This window comes from Notamacropus eugenii, chromosome 7 (assembly GCF_028372415.1).
Source record: "Notamacropus eugenii isolate mMacEug1 chromosome 7, mMacEug1.pri_v2, whole genome shotgun sequence".
NCBI classification, from domain to species: domain Eukaryota; kingdom Metazoa; phylum Chordata; class Mammalia; order Diprotodontia; family Macropodidae; genus Notamacropus; species Notamacropus eugenii.
This window is the reverse complement of record NC_092878.1, coordinates 75712793-75740118: the sequence shown is the minus strand read 5'-3', so window position 1 is coordinate 75740118 and position 27326 is coordinate 75712793. Positions and strand designations below refer to the sequence as shown.

The 27326-nt window shown below is 37.6% G+C and overlaps 1 protein-coding gene across 2 annotated transcripts in view; it reads left to right on the top strand.

Moving 5' to 3' along the window:
• Window positions 1-27326, top strand: part of GALC (galactosylceramidase) — a 62985-nt gene that overhangs the window by 30311 nt on the left and 5348 nt on the right. For both annotated transcript variants that reach the window (XM_072623371.1, XM_072623372.1), the window contains exons 10-16: window positions 2738-2865; window positions 6963-7052; window positions 8285-8377; window positions 9721-9865; window positions 12566-12746; window positions 20694-20857; window positions 23158-23234. In XM_072623371.1, the coding sequence (XP_072479472.1) occupies window positions 2738-2865; window positions 6963-7052; window positions 8285-8377; window positions 9721-9865; window positions 12566-12746; window positions 20694-20857; window positions 23158-23234 (878 nt within the window). The remainder of the gene's footprint in view (window positions 1-2737; window positions 2866-6962; window positions 7053-8284; window positions 8378-9720; window positions 9866-12565; window positions 12747-20693; window positions 20858-23157; window positions 23235-27326) is intronic.

Sequence of the window (27326 nt, the reverse complement as noted above, 5' to 3'; positions counted from 1 at the left end):
GACAATTTAACCAAAGGAATAGCTGTTATTGAAAGGATTTTATGTAATGCAGGCTGTCACATAGGCTTGCAGTCATGCTAGTTTCTTCAGTAGAGGGGCCTATTCCCTGCATCGGTGTAGATCCCAATTTTTCCATCCTTTCTCATCTTTATGCTTCTGTCTCCTGTTATTCTTCCATTAGAGAATCCAGCCAACTCCCTCAGGTTGAATAGATGCAGGCCACAAGCACCCAGCTTGGTTACTGTTACTATCATTTTGTTTGAATTGCTTTTTCTTAAGTATTGAGAAAAGTTAGAAATTTTATTTTAGGTTCATAAGTATGTACTTTTTATTGACTCTTCAGAGTTTATGTGTTAATTCAAAGTGGCTCACATTTCATAAAGGAGGAAAAACTTAATAAGCTAGCAATATTGACTTTGAAAATGGAGAATGACATGAAATTCTGTTAAGATATGGAATAATTGAACTTTAAGTTACAGATTAGATTAAGGTCTATGAATAATTAATAGGTTAGTTATATCCTGTTCTCTAATTAATTTGGGGGCTAGCCTATTGCTGAATATTATATTTGAAAAATCCTCTTTTTAGATGAACAGAACTAGGTTTTTTTAAAAAACAAATTCAGCATTCTACAAGTTACATTTTTGTAATTCATTATTCTCATATTAAATTACTATTTTAGTTGTGAAATATGGTATGATAACTTTGTGGGGGAAAATCATTCAACAGTTAAATTCAACAGACTTTTAAGTACCCACTCTGAGGCAAGAAGAATGAAAAATAACCTTTTTGCTTAGGAAACTTATATTCTATATACAACCCTTACACAGATAAATAAATGAAAGATAATTGTGGGGGAGAATCTTGACAACCATGCTGCTCAGTGAAAACTTTTCAGGGGATAGCTCCTGAGCTGAACCTTGAAGAAAGCAGAAAGTATAAGAGGCAGAAGTGAGAAGAAAGTGTTTTCAGGTATAGGGAACATTTTCTGCAAAGGTACAGAGGTGAGATATAGAACTAAAAGTTCAGGGAACAGAAAGTAGGTCCAGTTTGATAGATAAAATGGTCGAAGGAGAAAATTGAAATGTCTGGAAAAGTCAGCGTTTGGTTGAGGTTAGACTATGAAGGGCTTTAAATGCTAAGCTAAGGAATTTCCCTTTTATCTGGGAGATTTATTAATAGAAAGTCAATGAAGCTTTCTGGGCAGGGAAATGATATAGCCAAAACCGTGCTGTAAGAAGATTAGTTTAGTAGTTGTGTGGAAATAGATCAGAGAGGGAAGAGACTAGAAGCTAGAAGATCAATTAAGAAGGTGCTGGAATAGTTTCAGAGAATTTGACGGTGGCTTGTAGTGGCTAGTGGCAGTGCGAGTGGAGATAAGGGGAGGTAAGAGTAGATTTGACAAATCTTGGCACCTTATTGGATGGGAGAGGGATGTTCTATGAGAAGGGGGAAGGGTTGAAGATTACTCCAAGGATGTAAACTTGGTTGCTTTGAAGGATGTTGGGACCTTCAATAAAAATAGGAAATTTTGGAGAAGGAATATATTTAGGGAGAGAAATAATGAATTCCATTGCGAATTTGTGATGCTTAATGGGACTTCTGGCTGGAGATATATAGAGTAGTTAGGTTTAGAGATATATGTGTGTGTACACATATACATAAATGTATATACATACATGCAGGTATATATATACACATGTACCTATATGTATAAATAGATATACATATATGCACACACACATGTATATATGTATATGTGTGTACACACACACAGTCATTTGCAGATATCATTGAAACTTTTCAAGAGGAAACAAGCACTTGCTGTCCTATCATTCATCAGAAGAGACAAACAGCTGATACATTTCATCTCTAGCCTCATCTCTACCACCACTTTACCTTCTGTGCCAAATATAGGTTCTTTGTCTTTAAAATCGTAGGTCTTTTCAGTCTGCAACATCAAAAATAATTTCTAATCAGCTATCTTCTTATAGATGGACAAGTTTTACATTATATGCATGTGGACGTGTTCCAGCCATGGTTACTCTTTGCAGTGTACCACACTACCTCTCACTCTGTGCTAAATATATCTACTCTAATTGTCCAAACTCCACATTAGAGGCGTAAACATACCAGCTAGGTGTAATCGAAACAGTGCAGAATTTAAGTAGGAGTTAGAATACTTGCTTTTTAGTTAAAATTCACCATAATACAACGCTGATTGAATTTAGACTCAAAGGATAGGTTCTGAATGCACCTCTGTTACTACTGCCTGTGAAAAGTTGGGCAAATCATGTAACCTTTTCTGGCCTTAATTTCCCCATCTTTAAAACGAAGGGATTGGTTTAGCTGATCTTTTCTTGATTTAAATCAAGTCCATTTAGTAGCAGTGACCAGGTTACCACTTTGAGTTTAACTTGTAATTAAAAAGAGAATAATTATACCTTGTTATTAAGCACCTTCTCTGTAACTTTGTTAGGAACTAGGGATACAAAAATAGACTTTGAACCCCTCTCCCTAAGATCTTGGCCCTGCCGTGGGGTGTGTCAGGGAGTGGTGGAAAGGCTTGCTAGAGGCAACTCCAATCAGTTGATTTTTGATAGATGATTTCTACATAAGTAGAAAACTAATTAAATCAGAAGCAAAAAAATACAGTTAATGCAGAATGATGTTCATCTCTTTTCTGAAACAAACCTGTTGAGCTTCTGTTTTTTAATCACTTTCTGCCTTTCCACAGCTCATACCACTCAGTTTGCTCAACCAGGCTGGAGATATCTGAAAACAGTTGGCCACTTACTTAAAGGTGGAAGCTATGTAGCTCTTACTGATGGCTTGGGTAACCTCACTATTATCATTGAAACCATGGTAAGATTTTAAAAACTGATTTAATTAACTGGTTGCTATAGAGAGGATTAGTATTTACTGAAATAAAGTATTTTTGTTATGTAACTTTGTTTCCCACAGCAGCTGAAGAGTGCTTTCTTCATTTACCCTTCCTTTCTTAGACTTTTCCTTCAGTCAAGTTGATCTGACTGCTGTGCTCTAAATCCATACCTCCCTGCCCCATACTTTGCTTCATATCCTGACCACATGCCTAGAATGTTCTTCCTTTCTTCTAACTTAAATTCTACCTCTCCTTTTAATAACCAACTTCCATCCTCTCTGCTCCTATAGAATTTCCTATGTATATAGTAGACTCATGAGGTGGAATGTCTTGTATGAGCACAGCAAAGAAACAATGTCACTGGATCTCAGAGTATGTCATGGAAGGAAGTGTAAGAAGATGGGAAATGGAGGGAAGGGTCAAACAGAGGACTTAATGTTTGATGTTGGAGGTGATGGGGAGCCCCTGGAGTTTACTGAATAGGAGGGTAGATTAGTCAGACCTGAGGTTTAGGAAGATCCCTTTTGACAGTTGGGTGGTAGATGAACTATCGTGGGGAGAGACATGAGGCAGGGAAACCAACCAGTAGGCTACTACAATAGTCTGTGTGTGAGGTGATGAAGGCAATGTCAGCAGAGCGACAGGAGTATGTGGGAGAGACGGCCTTGGATTGGATATGAGGTGGTGCAAGGAATGAGAGACAACCTTAGTAATGTATTTTATGCTGCTTCTTTTACATGGATCATAGACTCTCCTCATCTCAGAGGTGTATACAGGAAACAAAACTCCATCCCTGACAAAGGATCCTTTATTAAATGGCAAGTCAGTTCATCATCTGACCTTTGTTGTGAAACTTCCATTGAGGGGGAGCTTAACTGCTTCTTGAGGGAGCCCATTCCACTTTAATTGTTATATCAAGATTCATTTTGTCTCTCTACCCTGCCCCCTGGGGTGGAGTAGGACAAATATAGTGACAATAAATTTGTTGTACTCAACAATGCTTCAGGCCTTTGAAAGCAGCTATATATTTCTCCAGGCCAAACATTCTCAGTTTTTTTTTTTTTCCCATTTTAGTCCTGTATGACATGACTTTTAGTACCTTCACCGTTCTCTTTGCCTTTCTTTGGACCCTCTAAGTTTCGGTGTCCTTACTAGAATATGGCATTGAGAAGTGAACAGAATATTCCTGGACATATCTCCCTCTTAATGCCGGTTAGGGGAACTGTCACTTCACACTGCTGATTTAATTTTGAGCTCATATACAGAGAGATTTAGTGACTATCAACTGCATCTTAACCAATCCCTCCCTCCCCTGCTTCCCCTCCCCACCCCCATATTTCCCAGATAAATTCCTGTCTGGTTATACCTTTCCTATTCTGTAATTATGTAGTTGATTTTTTTGGAATCCAGGTGCAGAATTTTTTATCTCTAATCAATATCTTTATATTATGTTTGGCTAATTGTTTTACCTGATGATCCTTTGTGGATCCTACTGCAGTTTATTCAGTTGATTAGTTTTCCATCCCAACCTTGTATCATCTGGAGGTGTGCCATCTATGGTATTATCCAATTTGCCAGTAAAAATGTTGAAGAGCACAGCAGGATCATTATTGGTAACATGCTGTAGCCTGCTTAGAGTCTGCCCTTCTTTCAGTTTACCCTTTAGGTTCTTGTTTTAATTCTTTTGAAATGTGTTCTGTATTTCTTGACTACATGGTATCCCTAAGAGAATGCTAGGATTGAGAAAGGCTTTCTCTAGGAGTGTGCATTTGGGGGAGATGACAGAATTAGTGGAGGCATTCTGGAAAGCAGTTTTCAATTATGAAAGAAAAGTTAATTAATTGTTCATGTCCTTTGACCAGAGGATCCATTACTATTATCTTATATATGGGGATGACATAGACACCAAGAACAGTACTTACATATAAAGAATTTTCATAGCATGATTTTTTGATAACAAAAAGCTAGAAAGAAAAATATCTTCTCATTGGTTGTGAAGTAGATGTATAAATTGCCATATATGAATATAATGAATTATTCCTGTGCCATATGAAAAATTCAGAAAAATTTGTTTACTCTTCTGTGAAGTGTAGCAGAGAGAAGAAAGCAGAGCCAAAAGAACAGTATACTTTACAGAGAAAATTTGAGGCTCTTTGCTGTGAGCTTCCCCTCTTTCCTACTCTGTATCTCAAAATACCTTGATGCTATTTCCCATTGTCTCCATCTTGACTAAAGTCATCAAAAGCAAAGCAAGTGAAGATCTTCCTCTGACCCAGAGCCTTCCATCTCTTGCAGTGTGTCCTCTGAGGGAAGGAGGCAAGAGGGTGAGAAATATCTTCCCACCGGGCCGACACTAGGCAGCTTCTGCCTCCTCCTTCCAGCCTGTCTCCTAGCACCTCCATGAAAATGGCCTCAGGCTGCTGCTGAGCCTGTTTCTTGAGGGAGGAGGAAGAAGAAAGCCTGGGGAGGGGGGCAGGCCTTCTGTCTCCTGCTAAGTAGTTTCCTGCCTAATCTTCAGCCTTCAGAAGGAGAAGGGCTTCTCTGGCCCTGCTGCTCACTCTCTCCTCCTCCAGATCACAGCCCCTAACCAGAGATACACCTTCAGGGTTCTGTCCTGCACCCTCTTTTCTTCTTCTGTGTTGCTCCATTTGGTGATTGCATCAGCTCCCATGGATTTAATAACCATCTCAAATCTTCCTGACCTCCAGTCTCACATTTCCAGCTGCCTTTCAGACATCTCACACTGGATTTCCAGTAGACATCTTAAACTCAATATGTCTAAAACAAAACTCATTATCTTTCCTCCTAAATCTTCCCTCTCTTGCTCTACCTTATTACTATAGGGGGCCATCCTCCTAGTCTACCAACCTCACAACTTAGGAGTCATCCTGGATTTCTCATAATCTCTATCCAAGTTGTTGTCAAGACTTGTTGATTTCATCTTGGCAGCATCTCCCGAATTGGCCTCCTTCTCTCCTCTGATACTGTCCCCACTCTAGTTGCAGGCCCTTGTTACCTCGCACCTGGATTATTGCAGTGGTCTGATGGGGGGAGAAGGTCTGTCTGCCTCATGTTTCTCCCTCCTCCAGTCCATTCATCTTCCATTCAGTCACTGAAATGATTTCCCTAAAACTCAGGTTTGATCATGTCTCTCCTCTACTTAGTAAATTCCAGGGGCTCTTGATTGCCACCAGGAGCAAATACATTTGGCATTTAAAACCCTTCATAATATAGGTCCCTCCTTCCTTTTCAGTCTTCTTACACCTTACTCCCCTCCATAATCTCTTCACTCCAGTGACACTGGCCTCCTGGCTGTTTCACCAACAAAGCAAGTGAGGAAAGGGGAGAAAAGCAGTTCAACAAAACCAACCAATGCATCAGCCAAGGCTGAGAGTACATGCAGTTTACTTGGTATACATGAGTGATTTACTCTTGAATATCTTTATGGCCATATACCTAACTGAAATGGTTAAGCTAGTGTCTGTTAAAAATGAAAATTCATCTATATTTCATATATATGTATATATATGTATGTATATGCACATATGTATATGTGTGTGTATGTAATTGGGACTTAACTGTTTTTTCATTGTTTCCATAAAATTGAGCTTTATTCTGAAGAAGCAGATATAAATCAATGGGAGATTAATTTGTTTTTCTAGTGAATTCATTTTGGACAGCTAATTTTGTGACATTGTAAGATTTGAAACAATTAATATTTAACTGTTTCTCCCCACTTCTTTTTCTTTTTAAAGTATAGCAGTAAAGACAGCTTGGTGTGGTAGAACTAGAACTGGAATTATAGTCGGCTAATCTGTATTTGTCATTAACTAACTGTGGGACCATAGGCAAACCATAGAGCTTCTGAGCCACAGTTTCCTCATCTGTAAAATGGAATTGCTAACAGTTGTAGTGCCTAACTTGCATAATAATTGTAAAGATCAAGTGGAATAATGTATGTCAAATATAAACCTTAAAGTGCCACACAATGTCAGTACTATTCTTTTTAAATTTTAAACAAGGGATGTCTAGTTAATTTAGATCTTATTTAGGATTGTTTGTTTGTTTTTCCTTCCAGACTCATGACCATTCAAAATGCATAAGACCACTTCTTCCTTTATTTACAGTATCTGAACAAACTGCAAGTTTCTATCTTAAGGGATCTTTTGTAAGTATACATATGTATATATACATGTAGTAACAGGTCAAATGTACCAAAGGTCATTCATTATCTATTGACTGACTAATATTAGCCATCTTGCAGAGAAGCTTAGTATAGACAAACTGTCTTTTTTGTAATTCCATAAGAATTACAGGGTCATGTACTTTGAAGTTTTTTTGGAATTGTCATGAATTTCTTAGGATGAACCCATTTGTAAAAGGGTATCCTGAGAACTTTGTACATAAGAAGAGACAGAATTACTGCAGTTTCTACACAGTCATGCATTTAAAAACTGAAAAAAAAAAACCTGTTTCTCAGACTCTGACTTTTTCCACAGGAGCTTAAGTGAAGTATATGTTACTCCTTAGAATTGAGCTTTTTTACGTGGGAATTTTAACAAGGTACTAAATAGATTCTTTTGAGCTTTTTGCCCCCAAATATGACCTGTTTTTCTAAATTCCCCATGTCTATGTTGCTATTAAAATGGAGAAGTATGAGGGAGGAGGTTAGAAAGGGAAGAGGGCTTATTATGTCATTGGATTTCATAAGCACAAACTTTTGTATAGCTAGCTTGCATGGCTCTTGGCATCAGCAAACCTTTGGTTAATCAGGTTAATTAAAAAGATACTTATACTAAATAGGATTATGCATGAAAATTCTGTGAATGAAATCTTTTTAACTTTGACTTTTTTAGAGATAGTTGGAATTTCATATTATTTCTGTAGAAAATGGAAAACCCCAGGCTCCTTATAAGTAGTAACATTCAAACAAAGGAGTTGTACCTTATACTTCCCCATGTTTCTTTCTGGTCTTAAAAGACAGAAAAAAAATTACTTATGCCACTGTCACAGATTCAAACTGAGTTAAATTAGCTCTTCTTTATTTGCAAAAGTCGTCAGAGACAGACATTGAAATCTGAGCACCCCAAACAAAGTCTAGCATTTCAGTGAAGGTCAGTTGTCTATATGATACTGATAAAAAATAGTTACATCAAATCCTACCTTTTACAACCACTGCTTTGACTCTACCGTTAGAGGTTTAGCATTGTCTTTTTCTGTAGTTCAGAAGGAGTCGAGTGGAGAAAAGAAAATCTTATATTTTCCTTCCAGACTTAAAGAGCTGGTAAATTTAGCATGTTTTGGCATTATTTACCTTTTGTCGTTGCTGATTTTGGAAATTCTAAGGTTGGCCTAGCTAAGGAGAACTCTTATCTTTTTTTGATGTTTTTCTCTTCCCAGAAAGAATTAAAAATGCTGCAGGTATGGTATACCAAATTCGGGAGCAGAGCTGGGAATAGCTCTGTCTTATTCAAACAACTACCTCCTCTGAAGGTAGGAATTAGTCATATTTTATAGAAAACAAAACTCTTTTCAAGGCAAAACAGGCCTTTGAGTCAGTAGCTTTGTGTTCTGTCCTTTCCAAGCTAACAAACCATTTTGTCATTTTGAATCCCATCTTCTTTCTCTGTTGATGAAATTTGACTCTCTTAGTTAGTCAGCACTGTCCTCTGCATGTAAAGTGTGCTTACAGTGTTTACTTTGACATAGTGTCTACCTGGAAACAAGCTTGTAAAGTGAATTGTCATAAAATAGATTGTTTTGCCGTGGTAGCAAAGTCTTAATCAGGGTTTGTGTTCTGAACCAGAGATTTGGCATGAAATCATAACTGTGACTAATGATTTATTACAAAAGCAAAGCTAGGAAAACTATAAACCTCTCTGCTTTAAAATAGTAAGATTTTGCTCTAGGTCCTATAAAATGGGCATAAATTATTTTTGTGCATTTATTATAAAAAGAGGCCCAGTGAACTCCAATGTACATATAACACATAAAAACACAACTATCATAAATCTGACCTAAAACTTATGTACTAAGTACGAAATATTTAAAGTAACAAATTCTGAGCAAACAATAGCATTTTATGATCTTTTCCACCTCAGTGGAGTCATAAAGATAGATATGGTTATAAAACAAGTAGAAGGGACAGATTCTGAAGGGGAGCAGGAAAGGAGAAGGAGGGTGGGGAAGGGAGAGGGAAGGGGGCAGGGAGCAGGAAGGAAGAGAGAGAAGGTTGGGAAGAAAGAGGGAGGAGTAGAGAAGGGAGGTGAAAGAAGGGAGGGAAAGACAGAACCTACAGAGAAGGAGGGAGAGGGGCATGAGTGAGGGACAGAGAACATCTGTACACACACACACACACACACACACACACACACACACACACACACACAGAAAGGGAGAGAAAAACACAAAATATTCTACGGAAAAAAAGAGCACCAGACTTGGCCTCAGAAGATCTTGGTTTGACCTTGGTCAAGTCACTTGCCCCTTATGAGTTTCGCTTTCTTCCTTAATTGTCAAATCAGGTGAATGATTATTTTTTTTTTAACTGCCATCTCCTTACAGAGTTGCTGTGAGTAAAGGGCTGTGTGATTTATTCTTTTTATTCAGTCACACCACTTCCTTCTCTCTCCTTGAGGCAGGATTCTGCTTTGTCTCGCCAGAAGGCTCTTCCCAGATCCTCTACAGTTTTCTATGGTAGCATGTTTGATTCTTCCAGCCACTCAGGAAGTTCTCGCTGAAGTCCTCCCAGAGGCTTTAGAAACCTTTTCTGATTTCAGACTGTCCACACAGGAGCCCCCTTTGGACTTAACCATTGTTTTCTCTTTTCCTTTCAGATTACTAATGGCACAGTTACATTACAACTGAGTCTGGATGAAGTGTATACTTTAACAACTGTCACTACAGGTCAGAAGGGCAGTTATCCTATTCCTCCAGAATCACAACCATTTCCATCTAGCTATAAAGATGATTTCGATATTCGTAAGTCTTTTTTAAAAAATATCTTAATATAACCTTTATTTTAAAAATCGAATCAGGTCCTGTACACCACTTTGTTTTCCTCATGAAGTCTATGTAAAATCTCAATCATAAATGGGTTAATCCTCTAGGTTTTTTTTTTAATCTCTTCATGAGAGTAAAGTTGACTTTAAGCCTTCCTTGAAGATTTCCAACCTTCTTAGTTTTGAATACATTTTACTAGATGATGCATGAATATTATGGTCAGGGGTTCTTATGGGACTTGGCTACTGTCATTGGCAATAAATCAGTTGAAAAGTATTTATGCCTGTGCCAGACACTGTGCTCAAGGTGCTAAGGATCCAATGAAAGATTAAAAACAGTCTCTGCCCTCAAGGAACCCACATTCTTTTGGGGAGACAATGTGTACAAGATCTCCAAAGAGCAGTTGATCTCAAAGGGGAGAGCAATACCATGCTGGAAGGCCTAGGGGAGTTTTCCTGTCCCAGGTGAGATTTAAGTAAAGCCAGGGAAACTAAGAGGCAAAGGTAAGAAAGGAAAACATTGCAGACTTAAGGGAATGGCTAATTCAGAGACACACAGATGGGAGGGACATGGAGCACTGAACGGGGAAAATGGCAAACAGGCCAGTGTAGCTGGAGTGTAGAGCATTGACGGGGAGTAAAGCCTAAGAAAGTGGGAAAGGGAGGAGAGGTCCAGGTTACACAAAGATTTAGATGCCAACAAAGGATTTTATATTTGATGCTGGAGTTAATAGCCACTGGAATGTATTAAGTATTACACTTTAGGAGGATAACTTGAGCATCTGAGTGGATGGTGTATTGCAGGAAGAAATTGAAGGCAAGGAGACCAATTAGAAGACAGCTGTAATATTCCAGACTAGACAAGGTAAGGGCTCCAACCCAAGTATTGGCCAAGTGAACAGAGAGAAAGGATGCATGGGAGAGTGCTGTGAAAGCAGAAAGGCTAGACCGTATAAGGTGAGGACATTGGTGTGGTGTAGGAAATGATGAGTTAGTGGATTTAGAAAAATAAGGAAAGACTTGGACTTGGGAAGAAAGGAAGGAAGAGGTTCTCCGCCGTCAGAGAAACAGAGGACAGTAAGTATTGTATGGTCTTAAATATGAATGTATGTGTCTGTGTATGAGTATGATAGTAGGTATCTATGTATATGTATGTGTATATGTATGTATACACATGTCTGTGTGTATAGGTCCAATATGTGTGTGTGTGTTTGTGTGTGTGTGTGTGCGCACTTAATCGTAGCCTTCTTAGGGGAGGGAGGTAGAAAGGCAGGAAAAAGAACACAGTAAAAAGTGCACAGCAGACAACAAAAGAAAACTTACAAGGAAGCAAAGAAAAGATACATGGCTCTTCTGAACATAATGTGTAATATTTGAAATGGAGATTTATTGCTGTGTATTTTGAATCCTCTCTTGCATTCTGCTGTACATGTGGCAATGCTTTTTTTTATCTTATTTTGTATTTAAATTTATAATGTTTCTTTTTCTTTTCTTATTGTGTATTTAAGTCTAAAATAAATAAATGAAAGACAAAAATAGAAAGGACAAGATTTTATGTGGGGTGAGTGAGAATGAAGAGTCCAGATGATACTCAAGTTGTGTACCTGAGTGCTGTTGTGAGGCCATTAGGAGAAATTCTACACCCTTTGGACTCCATGTCCAGGATGTCCTTAGTTGCAAAATTGTTTCCATCAAGATGTGTCGTGATGAATGCCCAGCTATGACATTCACAAATGCTCAGGAAAGCTTAGTGGCTGCTATTGAACAACTCACTTAGATGCAGCCTAGTTAGATTAACTTTCTAAAAAGTGGCTTTGAATATCTTTGGAAGAATTCATTAACCCAGATTTTCTATGTAGAAGATTAACTGGTTGTTGAAGTTCTGCTGTGCCAGAAACTGTTTTTATTCTCATCTCTGAAGCCATGAGGCTGTTCTGAGATATTAGATCTAAAACTGATGCTGTTATTAATTAGCTGTTAAAGTTATGAAAGTTAGAAATCAAAGGTAATCCCTGAAACCATCTTACAGTATTTCTGTGAGACCCAAATGAGGTCAGGAATGTGAAGACTTTGACAAATAAACATTTCCATATAAATGTTGTTAGAACTGCTGTTCTGTAGCCTTCAGCAAGTATGAAAGGCTGTCATGGATGGAGCATGAGACAAAAACTGCATTATATTCATTTTCAAAACTACCAAATTCCAACCCAAAGTTCTAGCTGTTTTATTTTCTTTATGAAACCTAAAATTTTTACAAAGAAAAGTACTATGAGAAGTACATTTAGAAGACATTAGAAACAAATTGTGGTGATTGTCTTCTAGTAAAGGAAAAGAATGTGTGATTTCAAAAAATAGGTTGATTGTTATATAATATTTACTATGTTTAATCCATTATGTGGAAGGTAATTATTAGATCTCTATTGATATGGAATTTTAAGCCATGGTTAATTTGTGTGTACATGCACACATGTGTAGACACACACATGCATGTACATATTTGTACACATGTATGTATGCATGATTTAGTTGAAAACATAGGCATGATTTAGTTGAAAACATAGGCATGTTTTAGTTGAAAGATTTTTTAAAAAGTTGCTCCGTGAGTGACTGGAAATATAAATCCAAAGTATTTACTATTGTAAACAAAATGCAAAATGATGATTTCTTATTTTCAAAATAGGTAATCCACCTTTTAGTGAAGCTCCAAATTTTGCTGATCAGACAGGAGTATTTGAGTACTTTACCAATACCCAACCCTCGGGGGACCATGCCTTCACCTTACGCCAAGTGGTCACTCAGCGACCTGTCACTTGGGCCTTTGATGCAGATCAGACTATCAGTATTATAGGAGATTACCACTGGTAAGTAAATTGGGACTCCAGGTCCATTTTGAGGCAGTTCCAGCATTCAATCTCGTATTATTATGTAGTGGTTGCTAAATATCTGTTTGATAGATTTGTATTTTCATCACTTTTGGCAAACTACATTTCCCTCTTTGGACTTCAGTTTCCTCATTTATAAAATGAGGAAGTGAAATTGGACAGTCTTTAAGATCTCAGAGTTCTCCCCTCCTTTGATCCTCTGATGACAAAATTGCAAATCCCTTCTTTTTGAGGAGAGCCCACTGTCATTCCTCCTTATTGTTCAGCTCCATGAGATAGGAGCATTTTGACTTGAATGTGAAAGTGAGCGAATCCTAGAATGAAATGTAACTTCTGATTCATTTGATAGTGGGCTTATATGTGCTCACAAGTTACACGTTTTAGATTCTGTAAATCACATTTTGTAGCTATTAGTCTCAGATTGCCATCTGCTGGATGAATTTTAGGATTGTATCAATAATTCCTGTTGTGGAATTAAGGTGAAATACTGTCCTTGTCCAGCAGGTGGCATTAGTAAGAGGCAAAACAGCTTTTCTAGTTGGATAAGTATTACAACTCGGAATTTTACCCATCACATTGAGTCAAGAGTTGTCTTCTCTGCCTATTTTAATATCAAATCAAAGACATGTAGTGTAAGGAGTGAAGAAATATAGGTTAAGACTTTTGACACCAGTATTGCTTCTCTGTGGTCACAGGTATTTCCAAGTGAATGGGATAGGATAGTTCTGTGTTGAATTTTGATATGTACATATTCTTTTCTCAGCCTTCCTGGGACTTTAAACTGTTTGAGGGAGAGGAGAGTATAATCTTTCACCTTTGTGTCCCTAGTGCCAAGCTCTGTGCCTTACACCAGCAGCAAGTCCATCAGTTAGTCAGCTAGCCAGTGAGCATTTATTAAGTACTTATTTTGTGCCAAGGACCATGCTAAGTACTGGGAATAATTAGACAGTTGGAGTAAGTTAGGAGTTATACCAACAAAAAAATTTGAGATTCTTTATTCAAAATAGTATAAGTTTCTGAAACAGTGAATTAAAAACTAATGTTTGCAAGTTGGCAAAGGAATTCAATTTGAGGCCACTAATTTGATCCAAAGATGTAAGCTCTTTTAATAAAGAGTTTATTGCATAATCCAACCCTTATTTTTTCTATTCAGATAAAAAACCCTATTTGGAATAATAACGTCACAACTGAAAGGAAATTCCAATTTAATAAACATTTATTAAACACCGGCTTTGTGTGGCAGCTAGGTGGTACAGTGGATTGAAGGCTTATTCTGAAGTCAGGAACACCAGCCACCTGTGCCTGTGGTCAGTCCTTGAGAGTAAGGGTGCCCACCTCAGAGGATTATTGTGGGAATCAAATGAAGTAATAAAGTATGTTCTAAAAGTTGGAATATAGTTTTAAACTGATTAAGCTTTAAAATTGCATTCCTACTTTTGGAACGCTGGATATGTAGTGTTCTGCTGTGTAAGTGCAGCAGATGGATGGACTAACTGCCTAGGCTAATCTTTGTATGACCTGCAGTTCATCACTGTATTTGAAGTATTCCCAGCAGAACCTTCTGGGGCTTGAGGTCCAGCTGCCATGGCTTTTAGAGAGTCTAGGATTGTGGAGAACCTGTGGCCACATGTGACATTCTTGGTCCTCAAGTGCAGCCCTTTGACTGAATCCAGACTTCACAGAACACAGAATCCCCTTAATAAAAGGATTTGTTCGGTAAAAGTTGGACTCAATCAAAAAAGACCACACCCAAGAACCTCTAGGCCTTAGGTTCCCCACCCCTGTAGGTTCACCTCTGCATTACAACAAAGCACCAGAGTAGGATTTCAATGTTACTGAAAGGATTGCATCTTTGTTTTAAAATCACAGCACATGAAACGTTTCCTGTTATAGATAGACATTGAAGGAAGGTATTTTATTCATGGATTGTGCTGCACAAATACGCACAGGCAGAAGGGGGCAGGATAAGATAAGGAAATTTGATTTCTGTGTAGAGTACATAAAGGGAAATAACATGAAATAAAGCTGGAGGGATGGATTGAAGCCAAATTGGTCCTTAAATGGCAGGCTAAGAAGCTTTTTACCTTCTCAGCAATATGGAACTACTGAAGATTTCTGACCATAGGAATTACATGGTCAGCTGCTACTTAGAGGATCTATAAAGGATGAATTGGAAAGAGAGAATGAAGACACTAAGACCAGTGAAGAGGTTATTATAGTAGTCCCAGGTAAGGGTTTAGGGAACATCTAATCCGGCTCTTTTATATGAGAGAGTGAAGGCCCAGAGACATTAGATAAATTGTTGAAGACCACTAGCTAAATTGGCAGAACTGGAACTAGAATCTCAGATTTCTTTACTCCAGTCAGGAGTTATTTCTTTTGTGCCATGATGATTTCTGACAACTAGGAGTTGCTTATCTTAAATGTATGCAAACCTGTAATAATATCTTAATTAATATCTTAAAATGTATGTAAGCCTGTAATAATACAATCATAGTTTTGGAAAAAATCATAGACCTATGGGGGTGGGGAACCTGCAGCCTCATGACTATGGCCTTGAAGCTGCAGGTTCCCCATCCCTGATTATAGTCCATCATTCCAGTCTGTGCACCTCTCTATGATAGCTCCTCAGTCCACTTCTAGTATTAAATGGGGAACTCAGGATCTTATAGCAGTCCATTCCATTTTCTTCACACATTTAATTTATTATTTGTAGTCTACAACATTACAAAATATATAGGAACATTTAGTCTGTTACTTTACACAGTAACTTTTCGAAGTAGAAATAGTAATTTCCTTATCTGGATGATGAAGAGGTTGAATTGTAAGGTCCCTTCCAGCTCTAACATTCCAAGATCTATGTCCTAATATCTCTGCATACAGAGAAATCCAAAAGCACAAATTACAGTTTAATCCTCCTCAATAACCTTCCTGCCTTGAGTTTCTAGAACTTCAGTCATTATTGTCATATTCTTCTTTCTAAAATACTACTTTCATCATATCACTTTCCTGCTCAAGAGCTTACAGTGACTTCATTGCCAACCATATCGACTCTTAAGTTCCTATTCTTGGCTTTCAGGACTGTCTGTGGGATGGTCCCTTGCCATATTTCCCTCAGCTTCCCAACTCTCTGCAAGTCGCATAGTTCTACCTCCTGCATAGGCCATTGCTCATTTATGTACGGCAGCTAGGTGATACAGTGGATAGAGCACCAGTGGAGGAGTCAGGAGGACCTGAGGTCAAATCTCACCTCAGACACTTGACACTCACTAGCTGTGTGACCTTGGGCAAGTCACTTAACCCCAGTTGCCTCTCCTGGGTCATCTCCAGTCATCCTGATGAATATCTGGTCACTGGATTCAGATGGCTGTGGAGGATAAGTGAGGTTGTTGACCTGCACAGCCCTCCCTCACTCAAAACAAAGTCAAGTGTAAGTCATGTCATTATTTCTCTGATGGCATGGTCTTCTTTGGCAATGAAGGACGAACACACCCACTCATTTATGTGCCTGTGCCTTTTCCCCTACCATTGTCCTTGCTTTGAATACCATTATTATTTCTCTCCCATTATGTAAATGCTTTTCCTGTCAAGATATGGGTTACATCCCACCTCTTCCATGAAGCCTTTCTCAGACTTAATCCCACACTGATTTCTTCCCACTTCAGCACTCTGTTCAATAGTTTCAGGGGACAAACTCTTTGGGGGAAGGCTGAGGTGCTGTGTTGTATTTATGCCTATCTCATTAGCACCCAACAGAGTGGTGAGCAAATAGTAGGTTCTCAGTAACTAATTATTTATTTGATTAAGTTAGGTTACAGTTTGTTGCAGGCCAAACAACATATTTATTCCAATGTAAATGTCACTCATTCAGTATCCTGAATACCTTAGGACAGCCCTCCAAAGTGCCACATGCCTCTGATGTGTAAGAATTTATACCAGAAGTCGGCATGTGGTATTACATACCTTTAATCTCTCCTACTGAGGAGCTCTCAGGCTTGGCAATTCTGAGTTGTAGTGGGCTAAAACCAATTGGGTGTATGCACTAAGTCCAGGACCAGGATGGTGAGCCTGAGGGAATGGGGACCATCAGGCTGCCAGAGGAGGTCAGAAATGGAATAGATCAGATTTCCTCTGCCAAATAGGATAAAATTTGGGCCTCTAGCCCCTCCACCACTGGCATGGTCAAGGTAGGGGACACAGGCTTTCTTTAAAGGAAAAAATAATTTTCTTGATCAGGAAGGATTGTTGATTTTGTTGCATCCTTCCCAGGAGTGTCAATGGCTGGTAAAGAAAAAAAGGCCAATTTTTTAAATTGTTGGATGGAGAAGGAAGTTTAGCGTGCTTTTTTGCAGTTCTGCTTAAGTAGATAAAACCTCATTTTCTAGAAAAGTACCACCAGTTGCAAGAGTTCTTCATTTTCAGCAGACTATCCCCCTCTCTTGTTTAGCTTTCATGGAGTACCTATAGAGTAATTTTAGCACTTTGAGTAACTTTAACTGAAGTCATGTAGAACTTTCCATCTTGTTAGCAATCATTGATTGTAATCAGATTGGCAGCCAGAAAATTGCCTTTCGTTGCATACATCTGAGCTCTGCAGCCTGAGTATCAAATTTACTTAGTTTATTGACTGATATATATTTTTTCTTTTGCTTTCGTCAGCACTACAGAGGAATTATGACTGTGGAAGAGTGAACTGCACTCTCTTCTATTTCATCCGTTATCTATAAAAATTCCTGATAAGTGCTGAATCCAGAATCACTTATTATGGGTTGTGATATGTGAGGCAGAAAAAAATTGTAAAGTCTCTCTCCATTTAAATAGAAAGATGAGTTTATTGTGCTGCCTATGTTACTTGTGGTCCTTTTAAACATTTTCTGAGTAGCAGGAATGAAGTAGGGAATGTGGAGTACTTGGTTGATTAAATATGATTTCTTCCCAGTAGGTTTACAGGTTAGATAGCAAATAGAAATTTTTTTATCCTAATGCATACACTTTTAATTGTGAAAACTAAGATTGTTTTTGTCGCAGAGTTGTGGAAAGCCATAGTTGAATAGAGCTGAAAGGGACCCTAGAGTTTATCTAGTCTAGTCTCCTTATTTTACAGATGTAGAAGCTGAGACATTAGCTTTTCTGGAAAGTACTCTTTTCCCCTGATTATTTATTGTAATGTTGAGGTGATTTTTTAATTGCAGTTTCAGTTTGAAGGTGCTGCTCTAATTTAATTGTCTTCTAAATAGAATAGTCATTTCCAGTGTGTGAATGATAATTCCAGTGCCAGCACCCACATACCCATGATGCCTGGAATACGATGAGAGCTTACTAAATACTTGTCTATTGACCAAAAGAGATTCTGAGAGCTAAAGAAAACCCCCACTTCATTCTGGTTCCCTACTTTCATTCTTGTCCAGCTTACTCAGAATTTCATTACAAAAATATCACTTGCTTGCCCCTAACCTCACAGTTTGGAAGAGTTGTTAGTCATTAAATAGTATATGAATTAATTTCAGAGGAAATATAATTTAGTTTTTGATTGTTCACACAGAATTGAATAAAGCGATTGCAGCCTTGTAGTTTTTCCCCTGGATAGTATAAAATAAACCTAGTTCATTGTGAAAGCTATAGTTATTCCAGATTGCTTAAAAATGTATTATCTTTTTGGGGATAAGTTTCATTGATGTCTTTTTAAAAAAAATACCATTTGACAGCATTTCTTACCCCCTTCTCTGATCCCTCTGACCCACCTCCCACCTTAAAGCTGAACTTTTCTTTGTAAAGAAGAAAAACAATGAAAGAAAAGTACCCCAAACATTGATCTTGTCTGACAACATAACCAATATTTAGCCCAGTTGTCCCCCCAACACTCTGCTCAAAGGTAGAGGTTATATTTCATCACCTGATTTCCAAGGCCGTTATTGTTTGTTTTTATAAAATTATCTTGAGTTTGTCTTCCTTTTGGTTGTTATCATTTAAATATATATTCTGGGAGAATTAGTGATTAGATTCATTTTTATATTGTTTATAAGGAGGAAGGGGACAGGAAGTTAATGAGTATTTATGTAGTGCCTACTATGTGCCAGGTACTATAACTAAGTGCTTTATGATTATTGTCTCATTTGATCCTCAAAACAACCTTGCAAAGTAGATGGTATTATCATCCACATTTTACAGCTGAGGAAACTGAGGCAAACAAGTTAAGTGACTTGCCAAGAATCTTACAGATAGTGAGTGTTTGAGGCCAGATTTGAACTCTGATCTTCCTGGCACCAGGTCCAGCATGTTATCAGCTGCACCAACTAGCTATTCATTTAGGGTGTGAGAGCATGTTAGTTGCCAATCAAAGCTTTGTTTCATGGCCCTAACCCAGACCTGTACAACTTGTCAGTAGGTAGGGGCCAAAATTAAAATAAGCTAAACTTCTTCAAGGCCTCAGGTTTTTAGTGACTCACTTTCCAAGTAAAGGTATAGTTAATGATTAAACTATTTTGCAAATGAATCACATTTTTTAAAAAGGGAAATTTCAATGAATATCAGTTAATTACACTTAATACTTAAGATTTTTATTTATCATGAAATTATTCCTCTCAGACTAGAGACAGACTGACGATGGTTGCCGCAGGTCATGTGACAAACAGGCGAGAGTGCACAGTGTGGCAACCCATCTGCCAAGTTACATGATGGGCACAGTAGTGACTAGAGGAAGGCGGGGTAAGCAGGGCACAGACAAAGCACTTGTTACATCTTTATTTTGCACCTTCTATGTTTTTTGCGGGCCACCCAAAATCCTTTGGTGGGCTGCAAGTGGCTTGTAGGCTGTACGTTGTGCAGGCCTGCCTTATCCAAAAAATTCTTTACCAGTGGTTAGTCTTGTGTTGGGGATCCTATCCAGAGCAGACTCAACTTTTTACCCAGGACCTATGTACTTTACCCTTTTCAGAATGTTAGAACTTAGTAGAGCTAGAATCCAGGGTCTCCTCTTTATCACAATGAGGCTTCAGAATAGGACTTCATGGAGGACCTGCAAGGCTGTCTTCTAGTAGTTTTGTACCTTTGTTCTGGACTTAAGTTTAAAGGCAAATACTTCTCTTTAGGGACCCTTTAATAATAGAGACAATAAATTAATTTGATTTGCTTCATATGAGAAATTGTAAAAACTAAAAGTAGAGGAATCTTGTTCCCTAGCCCTCTTGAGGTAGGTAGGTAGGATGAGGTAGGTAGTGGATGGGTAGAGTGTCAGACATTAACTCAAGAAGACCTGAGGTCAGATCCTGCCTCAGATATTTATTTGGATCTTGGACAAATCACTTAACTTCTGCTGCCTTGGTTTCCTCATCAGTAAAATGAGAATAATAAAAGAACCTGTCTTGCAGGTTGTCAGGGTGAGATGAGATCATCATAAAGCATTTTGAAGATCTTAAGGTGCTATACAATTGTAGTTATCCTTTCTACATTGTGCATGTTAGGGGGAGTGACACACCTGCCATCTGGAAAATCCACACAAAAGTTTTTGGCCCTCCCTTTGTATCAGAGAAGAGGTGTGAATTTTTTATTTTTCTTTTATGAGGTGTTTATACTACTTTACTGTAAAATTTGGGCTAAGTATTTGGTCATAGGCTCTACGTTGTCTACTGGCCTTCATATGTCATCTGTAGCTTCCTCAAAACTTCCCCCAAATTCTCATTTAATTTCTTATGCTGACCCTCCATATACTGAAACTGTGATAGGGAAAGTTATGATTGGAAGGGATAACTATGTCTGTTAACTATTACTATTAGTAGTACAATTAACTACTAGATGGCATTAACTCTTAGAAAAATGCCACTTCTCCTACTCAGTATAAAGACAGAAGCAAATGCTTACATAATACATTTAATTTCTACTTAAAAAATATAATTTTGGTGCGAACTAATAGACAATTTTGTTCCCTAGGAAGAATCTTGTAATACGTTGTGATGTCTACATAGAGACACCAGATACCGGTGGTGTGTTCATTGCTGGAAGAGTAAATAAGGGCGGGACAGTCATTCAGAGTGCCAGGGGAATTTTCTTCTGGGTTTTTGCAGATGGAACTTACCAAGTTACAAAAGATCTTGGTAAGTAAATGTTTGTATGTCCCTTGATAAACAACTGTTTATTGACTGTTGTTGCCGAGTTGTTTTAGACATTTCTGACTCTTCATGACCTTGTTTGGGGTTTTCTTGGCAAAGATCTTGGCGTGGTTTGCCATTTCTTCTCCAGCTCATTTTTCAGATGAGGAAACTGAGGCAAACATGGTTAAGTGGCTTGCTCTGCCACACAGCTAGTAATGTCTGAGGATAGATTTGAACTCAGGTTTTTCTGACTCCAGACTGAATTTAGCATAGTGTCTGGCACATGGTAAGTGTTTTATAAATGTTTATTCCACTCTTTTTTTTAATACTTATGTTCCCCTTCAAGAATTTCAGTCTAGATAAACTGATCTTGCAGTTCCTCTCTTATAGTGTCCATTCATTCTCCCATCTCTTTGCCTTTATAGTGGCTGTTCTCAGTAGCTAAAATGACCTGACCTCCTCTGCCCCATAAAACTACTTGTTCCCTTCAAAACATTTAGAGAGAGCAAGGGGTAAAAACAGATGGTCAACCCCAGTGCTGTACTGTTACCCTGTACACTTCTATTAATTGTATTATTATTGTTACTAATAATATCTGATAGTTCTAAGAGATCTGATTGAAAGCCTCTGATTCATTAGGTAGACCCCTTCCCCCTTGGAGAAGACTTGTAGGATATGGACATATGTTACATAGTCACCAAGTCAGATAATCAATAAGGATTTTTTTAAAGCACCTATTAGGTTCTTGGTATTTTGCTAGTCCCATAGGTTGAGAAGGTGTGTTTAGATTGTTATTTGCACTATGAGGAAATATTCACCTTAATGAAATTAAGTGTCCTTTGAAATGTTTAAGTAATAGGCGTATTTGATGGAATTCATGTGTAGCCAAAATTCACACTCCTTTCCTGCCCCCATCCTCCCCTGGTGCTACTCATGCCCCCCCACTACCTCCTCCTCGCCCCTAGTCTCCTGCTCCTAGGCTGAATAATGGCCCAAGGTGGTCTTGTGACCATTGTGACTATTTAAGCGCTGACTGTTGGAATTAACCCCTTCATTAAAACCCCAAAGGGATGCCTCCTCCTTGAGCAGATTGAAGCTCAAGTGAAGATATCAAAGCAATAAGCACAGAAATCAAGTCTAACTAAATAATTAAGACTTTTGAACAGAAGACATTTTTCATTCTTTTCAGAAGACATTAGTTTCTCTTTAGAACAAAAGAAAGCATTAGAATCAGGGATAGAGAGACAGAAGAGAAAGTAATGGAAGAAAAAATTTTAAAACACCAAATAAGAGTAGGACATATGAAACGGAATACCAAACTTGAAAAGTGGATGTGAAGAGATAATTTGAGAAATACAGTTCTTCCAGGAAGAAGAAGAAAATCAAGTGAAAGAAAGCCCAAATGCCATACCAAAAGAATAGTGGCCAAATACAGATTAAGAATATTCATAAAGGACCTCTCATATTTAGCTGACAACACATACTAGTCAGACTTCAGAACTACCAAAGGGATAATTTAGAAACCTAGATAAAATGATAACAGTGTTCAGAAAATGATGGATAAAAGGCAGAAACGAAAGGGCATTCGCACTTCTTGACCACAAACTGCATTGTCGTGCAGCAACCAACTAAATATTTTGGTATTGGTTAAAATAGAATTGAAAAATGGGACAGACCAGACAAGGGAGAACCAGATTAACACAATCAATAAATTAGCTAACCTGATGAAGAAAAATAGAATGGAAAATCAAATTAGCTAACATCAAATTGTCAAATTGACAATAAGCAGAGAGGAAATAAAGTGTAACATATACAGTTATACCCCAGAAAATTGAAAGTTCAAATGAAATTGATAAATATCTACAAAAATATAGAAAATCCATAAATTGTATTTTCAATATATATCAGGACCCTCCATATCACTTCTAAAACAGTAACCAACTAGAAGCCAGTGCTGTTGAATAAGGAGCTTTACTTATTCATCTTGCATACCTAACACAATGCTTAATGTTGAGTTGGTTCTCAATAACTATTTCTTGAGTAGTGGGTAAATTTGATTTTTCTCCCAGCTAGACTGTCAGTAACTTGAAGGCATTGAAAGTATTTGTTAATATCTCTATATCAAGTTATAAATCTATAAATGAAGCTAGTTAATCATTTCATGAAGGATCATTCCTAAAGGCAAGGATTAAATGTCTTATTAAGATCCCACCCTGACTCTTATTTCTGTGATTTGTCAGAAAAAAACGTCAGAAAAAAAATAATCCAAATAAACCATCCATATGCTCTATTTTCTTTTGCAGCTGGAAGGTTGATAATGAAGAAAGGACTTGCTGATGTCAAGTCTGGAAAATGGTACACCCTCACTCTGAAAATTGAAGTAAGTAATGATGTTCCAAGTGCTCACAGCTAAACCATTCTTTTGTGACAATAATAATAATAATAGCTAACATTTATATAGCACCTATTATATGCCAGGCAATTTTGCTAAGTACTTTACAATTATTATCTTATTTGTTCCTCACAGAAACCCTAGGAGATAGGTGCTGTTATTATCCCCATTTTACAAACAAGGAATCTGAGGCAGAAATTAAATGACTTGGCCAGGGTCCACAGCTAGTATTTGAACTCAAGCTGGATTTGAACTCAGGTCTTCCTGACTCCAGTGCTTTGTGCACTGCACTACCTAACAGTCAGTAGCATCTCTTTATTACTTTGATTCATTCCTTATATTTGCCAGCAAAGGGTAACATTGGTAGAAATAACAGGAAGCTGAGTAGCTAGGTTGGTACTGGATGACTGCTGTACATTAGTAAACCCCGACCCCAGGATGTCAGGGAATAGCTTTGGGCCTGTATGTGAATAATTTCACAGATAATGCTATTTTTTAGCAGAAATTTTTTTTTTTTGCATATGTTGACTAGAAGTAACTGGGGGTTTATTTTCCCAGTTTACGCTAATTATAGCAGTGAACTTCCAAGTCATTAGTTTCTGTAGCAAAGATCTTGTGTTAAAACTAGTTTTCATGGGGAGTTTACCTTGAGTATCATGAGTAGTCTTTCAGGAAGCATGGAAAGGAGTTTAGAATAGGGGATATGCTACCATGACGTTAACAGTGTCTCCTCCTCCTCCTGCTACTACAATAGCACTTATTGTATGTCCCAGGTATAGTGCTAAACACTTTGTAGCTATTTTATTTGATGCTCACAACAACCCCAAGAGGTAAGGTTATTATCCCCATTTTATAGATGAAGAAACTGAGACAAACAGAGGTTATGTGACCTGCCCAGGGTCACCTTGCTAGTAAGTATTTGAGGCTGGATTTGAACTGGGTCCAAAGAGGCTTTTTACCAGTAGGATAACCCAATGATGATTCTTTGACCATGGCAACCCATGAGAAAAAAAAGGAAATTACAAAGTGACTCACAGTCTTCTATTTTAACAATAAGATTGTGTTCATTTTAAAAGCAATTTTGTTTTTTGATCTATTGTATACACCAAAAGTCTAAGAAAATTATTTCCTGTGATAATAGTGAAAGTGGCAAAAAAGGGAGTGAAGGGTCTTGAGAATTACAGGCTTTAGACTCAATAAAATCTTACTTCTCTGTTGATACTCTAAATGTGAGCTCCTTGTCCATTTACAGGCAAGTGGATTTAGTGTTTTAAAAACTGAATCACATCAATCTTAACATTCTAACTAGGAAGTTTAGATGAAAGGAGGCAGTTACATAGCTAGAAAGAAGTATGGCTCATAGGTTCTCCTTGGAGAGAGAAATTTTTAAAAAATTGATGAAGTTGGTTTTAATACATCTGCAGGGGCAATAAGAAAACTCATTCTGTGGACATCTTGATCATCTTCTTTTGTGGTGTTCATGATAAGTATTTGCAAAAATACTGCCATGAAATTGATTATAGCTTATGTACAATAATAATCATAATCTTAGTCATATATAATAATAGTGGGCATTCATATAGCACTGAAAAGTTTTTGCAAAGCACTTTATAAGTATTATGTCACTTAATCTTCACAACAACCCTGGGAAATAGGTGGTATTATTACCCTCATTTTACAGATGAAGAAACTGAGTCAGGCAGAGGTTAAGAGAATTTGCTCAGGCTCACACAGCTAGTGAGTGTCATAGACAGACTCTGAACTTGAGTCTTCTCGATTCCAGGTCCAACACCATCCACTGTGCTATCTAGCTTCCTGTTGGATGTGCTGAAAGGATTGAGAAAATTATATAAATTTGAAGGGTCAATAACATCCTCCGAATTAAATCAATATATATCTGAGAATAGGTGAAGATGGTAAGAAATCTATTTGAAAATAGGAGTCAGGAATAATTAATGAGAGAGGCTAAGACATGTAGGCTATTCAGAACCTTCTTGATTTCATATATTGTGATACCATGAAAACTGTCTTTAAGAAGGGAATTAGTAGACATTTGACTTAGTGATCATCTTTCTTTTTTTGTGGAGGAGTAGAGATTTATGATTTTATTGGTATAGGGAACTGGGGAGCAAACATAATAGCATTTGTGCTACAACTCACAAGCTTCTTAGGCTACTGAAAGATTAAGTAATTTACCCAGGATCGCACAGCTGGTATGTATCAGTAGCAGGTTGTGAACCTAGATCTTCCTGCCTGCAAGGTCAGTTTTCTGTCTAATGTCCTGTGACTGCTCCCTAAAACTAAAATAATATCACAAAAATGAAATTATTTATATTTTAAATGACAGGAAACAACCTGTTATTGATGTGGGAGCCATCTCCAGAGTCAGCTGTCTTTGTATGCTAAGGCCATTGACTTGTTAGAGAAGAAAAATGATAAAAATGTAGCATGCAGTTCAAACAGGTCAATCCTGACCCATTGAAATAAGTTAGTGATAATGAAGAATTTGTCATAGTATAATACATATGTACATAACATAATAATTTCATATGGAATTTTAACAGTTTCCCCAAATAGAATATCTGGATAAGCTTACCATCTACAGGGAAGTGTTCTTTAATTAGATCTCTGAACTTATTGTACTTTATATACTGGCAGACAGCTTTGGTGAGCATATGTCTCCTTGTCTTATACCTCATTTAATGTTTGTGATCAGAGGTCCATGAGATCAAAAGAGTCTAAAAAGTGCCGTAGTTAGGAAAGACTTGACTTGCTCAGGGGAGAAAGATTGTAGACATAACTATTCTAGAAAATAAGCTTTTATAGAGAAGAATGACAGAAGATTACGAGTAATATTGCCTCATAAAGCAGAAATATTATTTAGTAAAACCAAAACAAAGAAAGTTGGAAAGAGATGCAAGCAGAATAATCATGAGAGCATTTAAAGATTAGATGGGAAGAAAGAATAAAATAGAACAGTGCAAAAGATTTGCAGATTTTAAAAAAAATAAACTTTTTTCATCATAAAGGTCAAATACAGACATTACAGTAATATTACGTTCTCAGATGTGCTTGAAGAGGAGGTAAGTGAATAAAGACAGGAAAAGCAGCCAAAATTGCAAGATCAATTGTACCTAGAGAAGATTCTCTACACATTTGTGAAGATATGGAGGGATGAATTCACAAAGCATCCAGAGGAGAAGATAGAATCTAGCTTTAGAAAGAAAAATCTCATCTATCATTAATACTGAAAAAGGTTGGACAACCGGTTAGAAAGAGATTACAGAGGACCTTTTGCTGGCACTGGGTACAGCTGGTGCTGATGGGAACTCTGCTGCCCTTAAGCAGTTCTCAGTTGCAGTTCCAGGGCAGAAAGGAGCATTTGTGATAGGTCACAAGGGAGCAGGGAACCTGGTCACAGTTCTAGGGCCAAGAGGAGCACTACTACTTGCAGCTGCAGGGAATCTGGGTGCAGACTAGGAACACAGTGACCACACCTCTTCACAGATAATACTATCTTGGAAGCACAGAAAACTTGTAGACCCCCTTACAACTAGGTCTGAAAACAGCAGCACAAAAAAGGCTGAAGCTAGGCATAGTGCTTTCTCCATCCATAGGTGAGTAGACACCAACTTTAAAGACACCAACCTAAAGTTCAAAGTGAAGAAATGGTTGGGAAAATGAGAAAACACCCTCTCCCCCTCAAAAAGAAGTTGGCCATATAAAGCTATAACAGTGCCAGGGAAGACCAAAACATAGACATAGGAGAAGGAAATTGAAAAGAGCTAACAAACAAAGCCTTAAAGAAAAATGCTGATTAGACCCAAAGCAAACAAGAATTCCTGGAAGAGTTAATGAAAAAGATAAAAGTAGTAGAGGAAAAACTGGGAAAAGAAATGAGAGTGATAGAAGAAAAGTATGAAGAGAGAATTAACAGCTTGGTAAGAGGCACAGAAAATACTGGAGAAAATAATACCTTAAAAAACAGAATTGGCCTAAATGATAAGAAAAGAACTCCTTAAAAAGCAGAATTGGCCAAATGAAAAAAGTTTGTATAAAAACTCATTGAAGAAAGTAGTT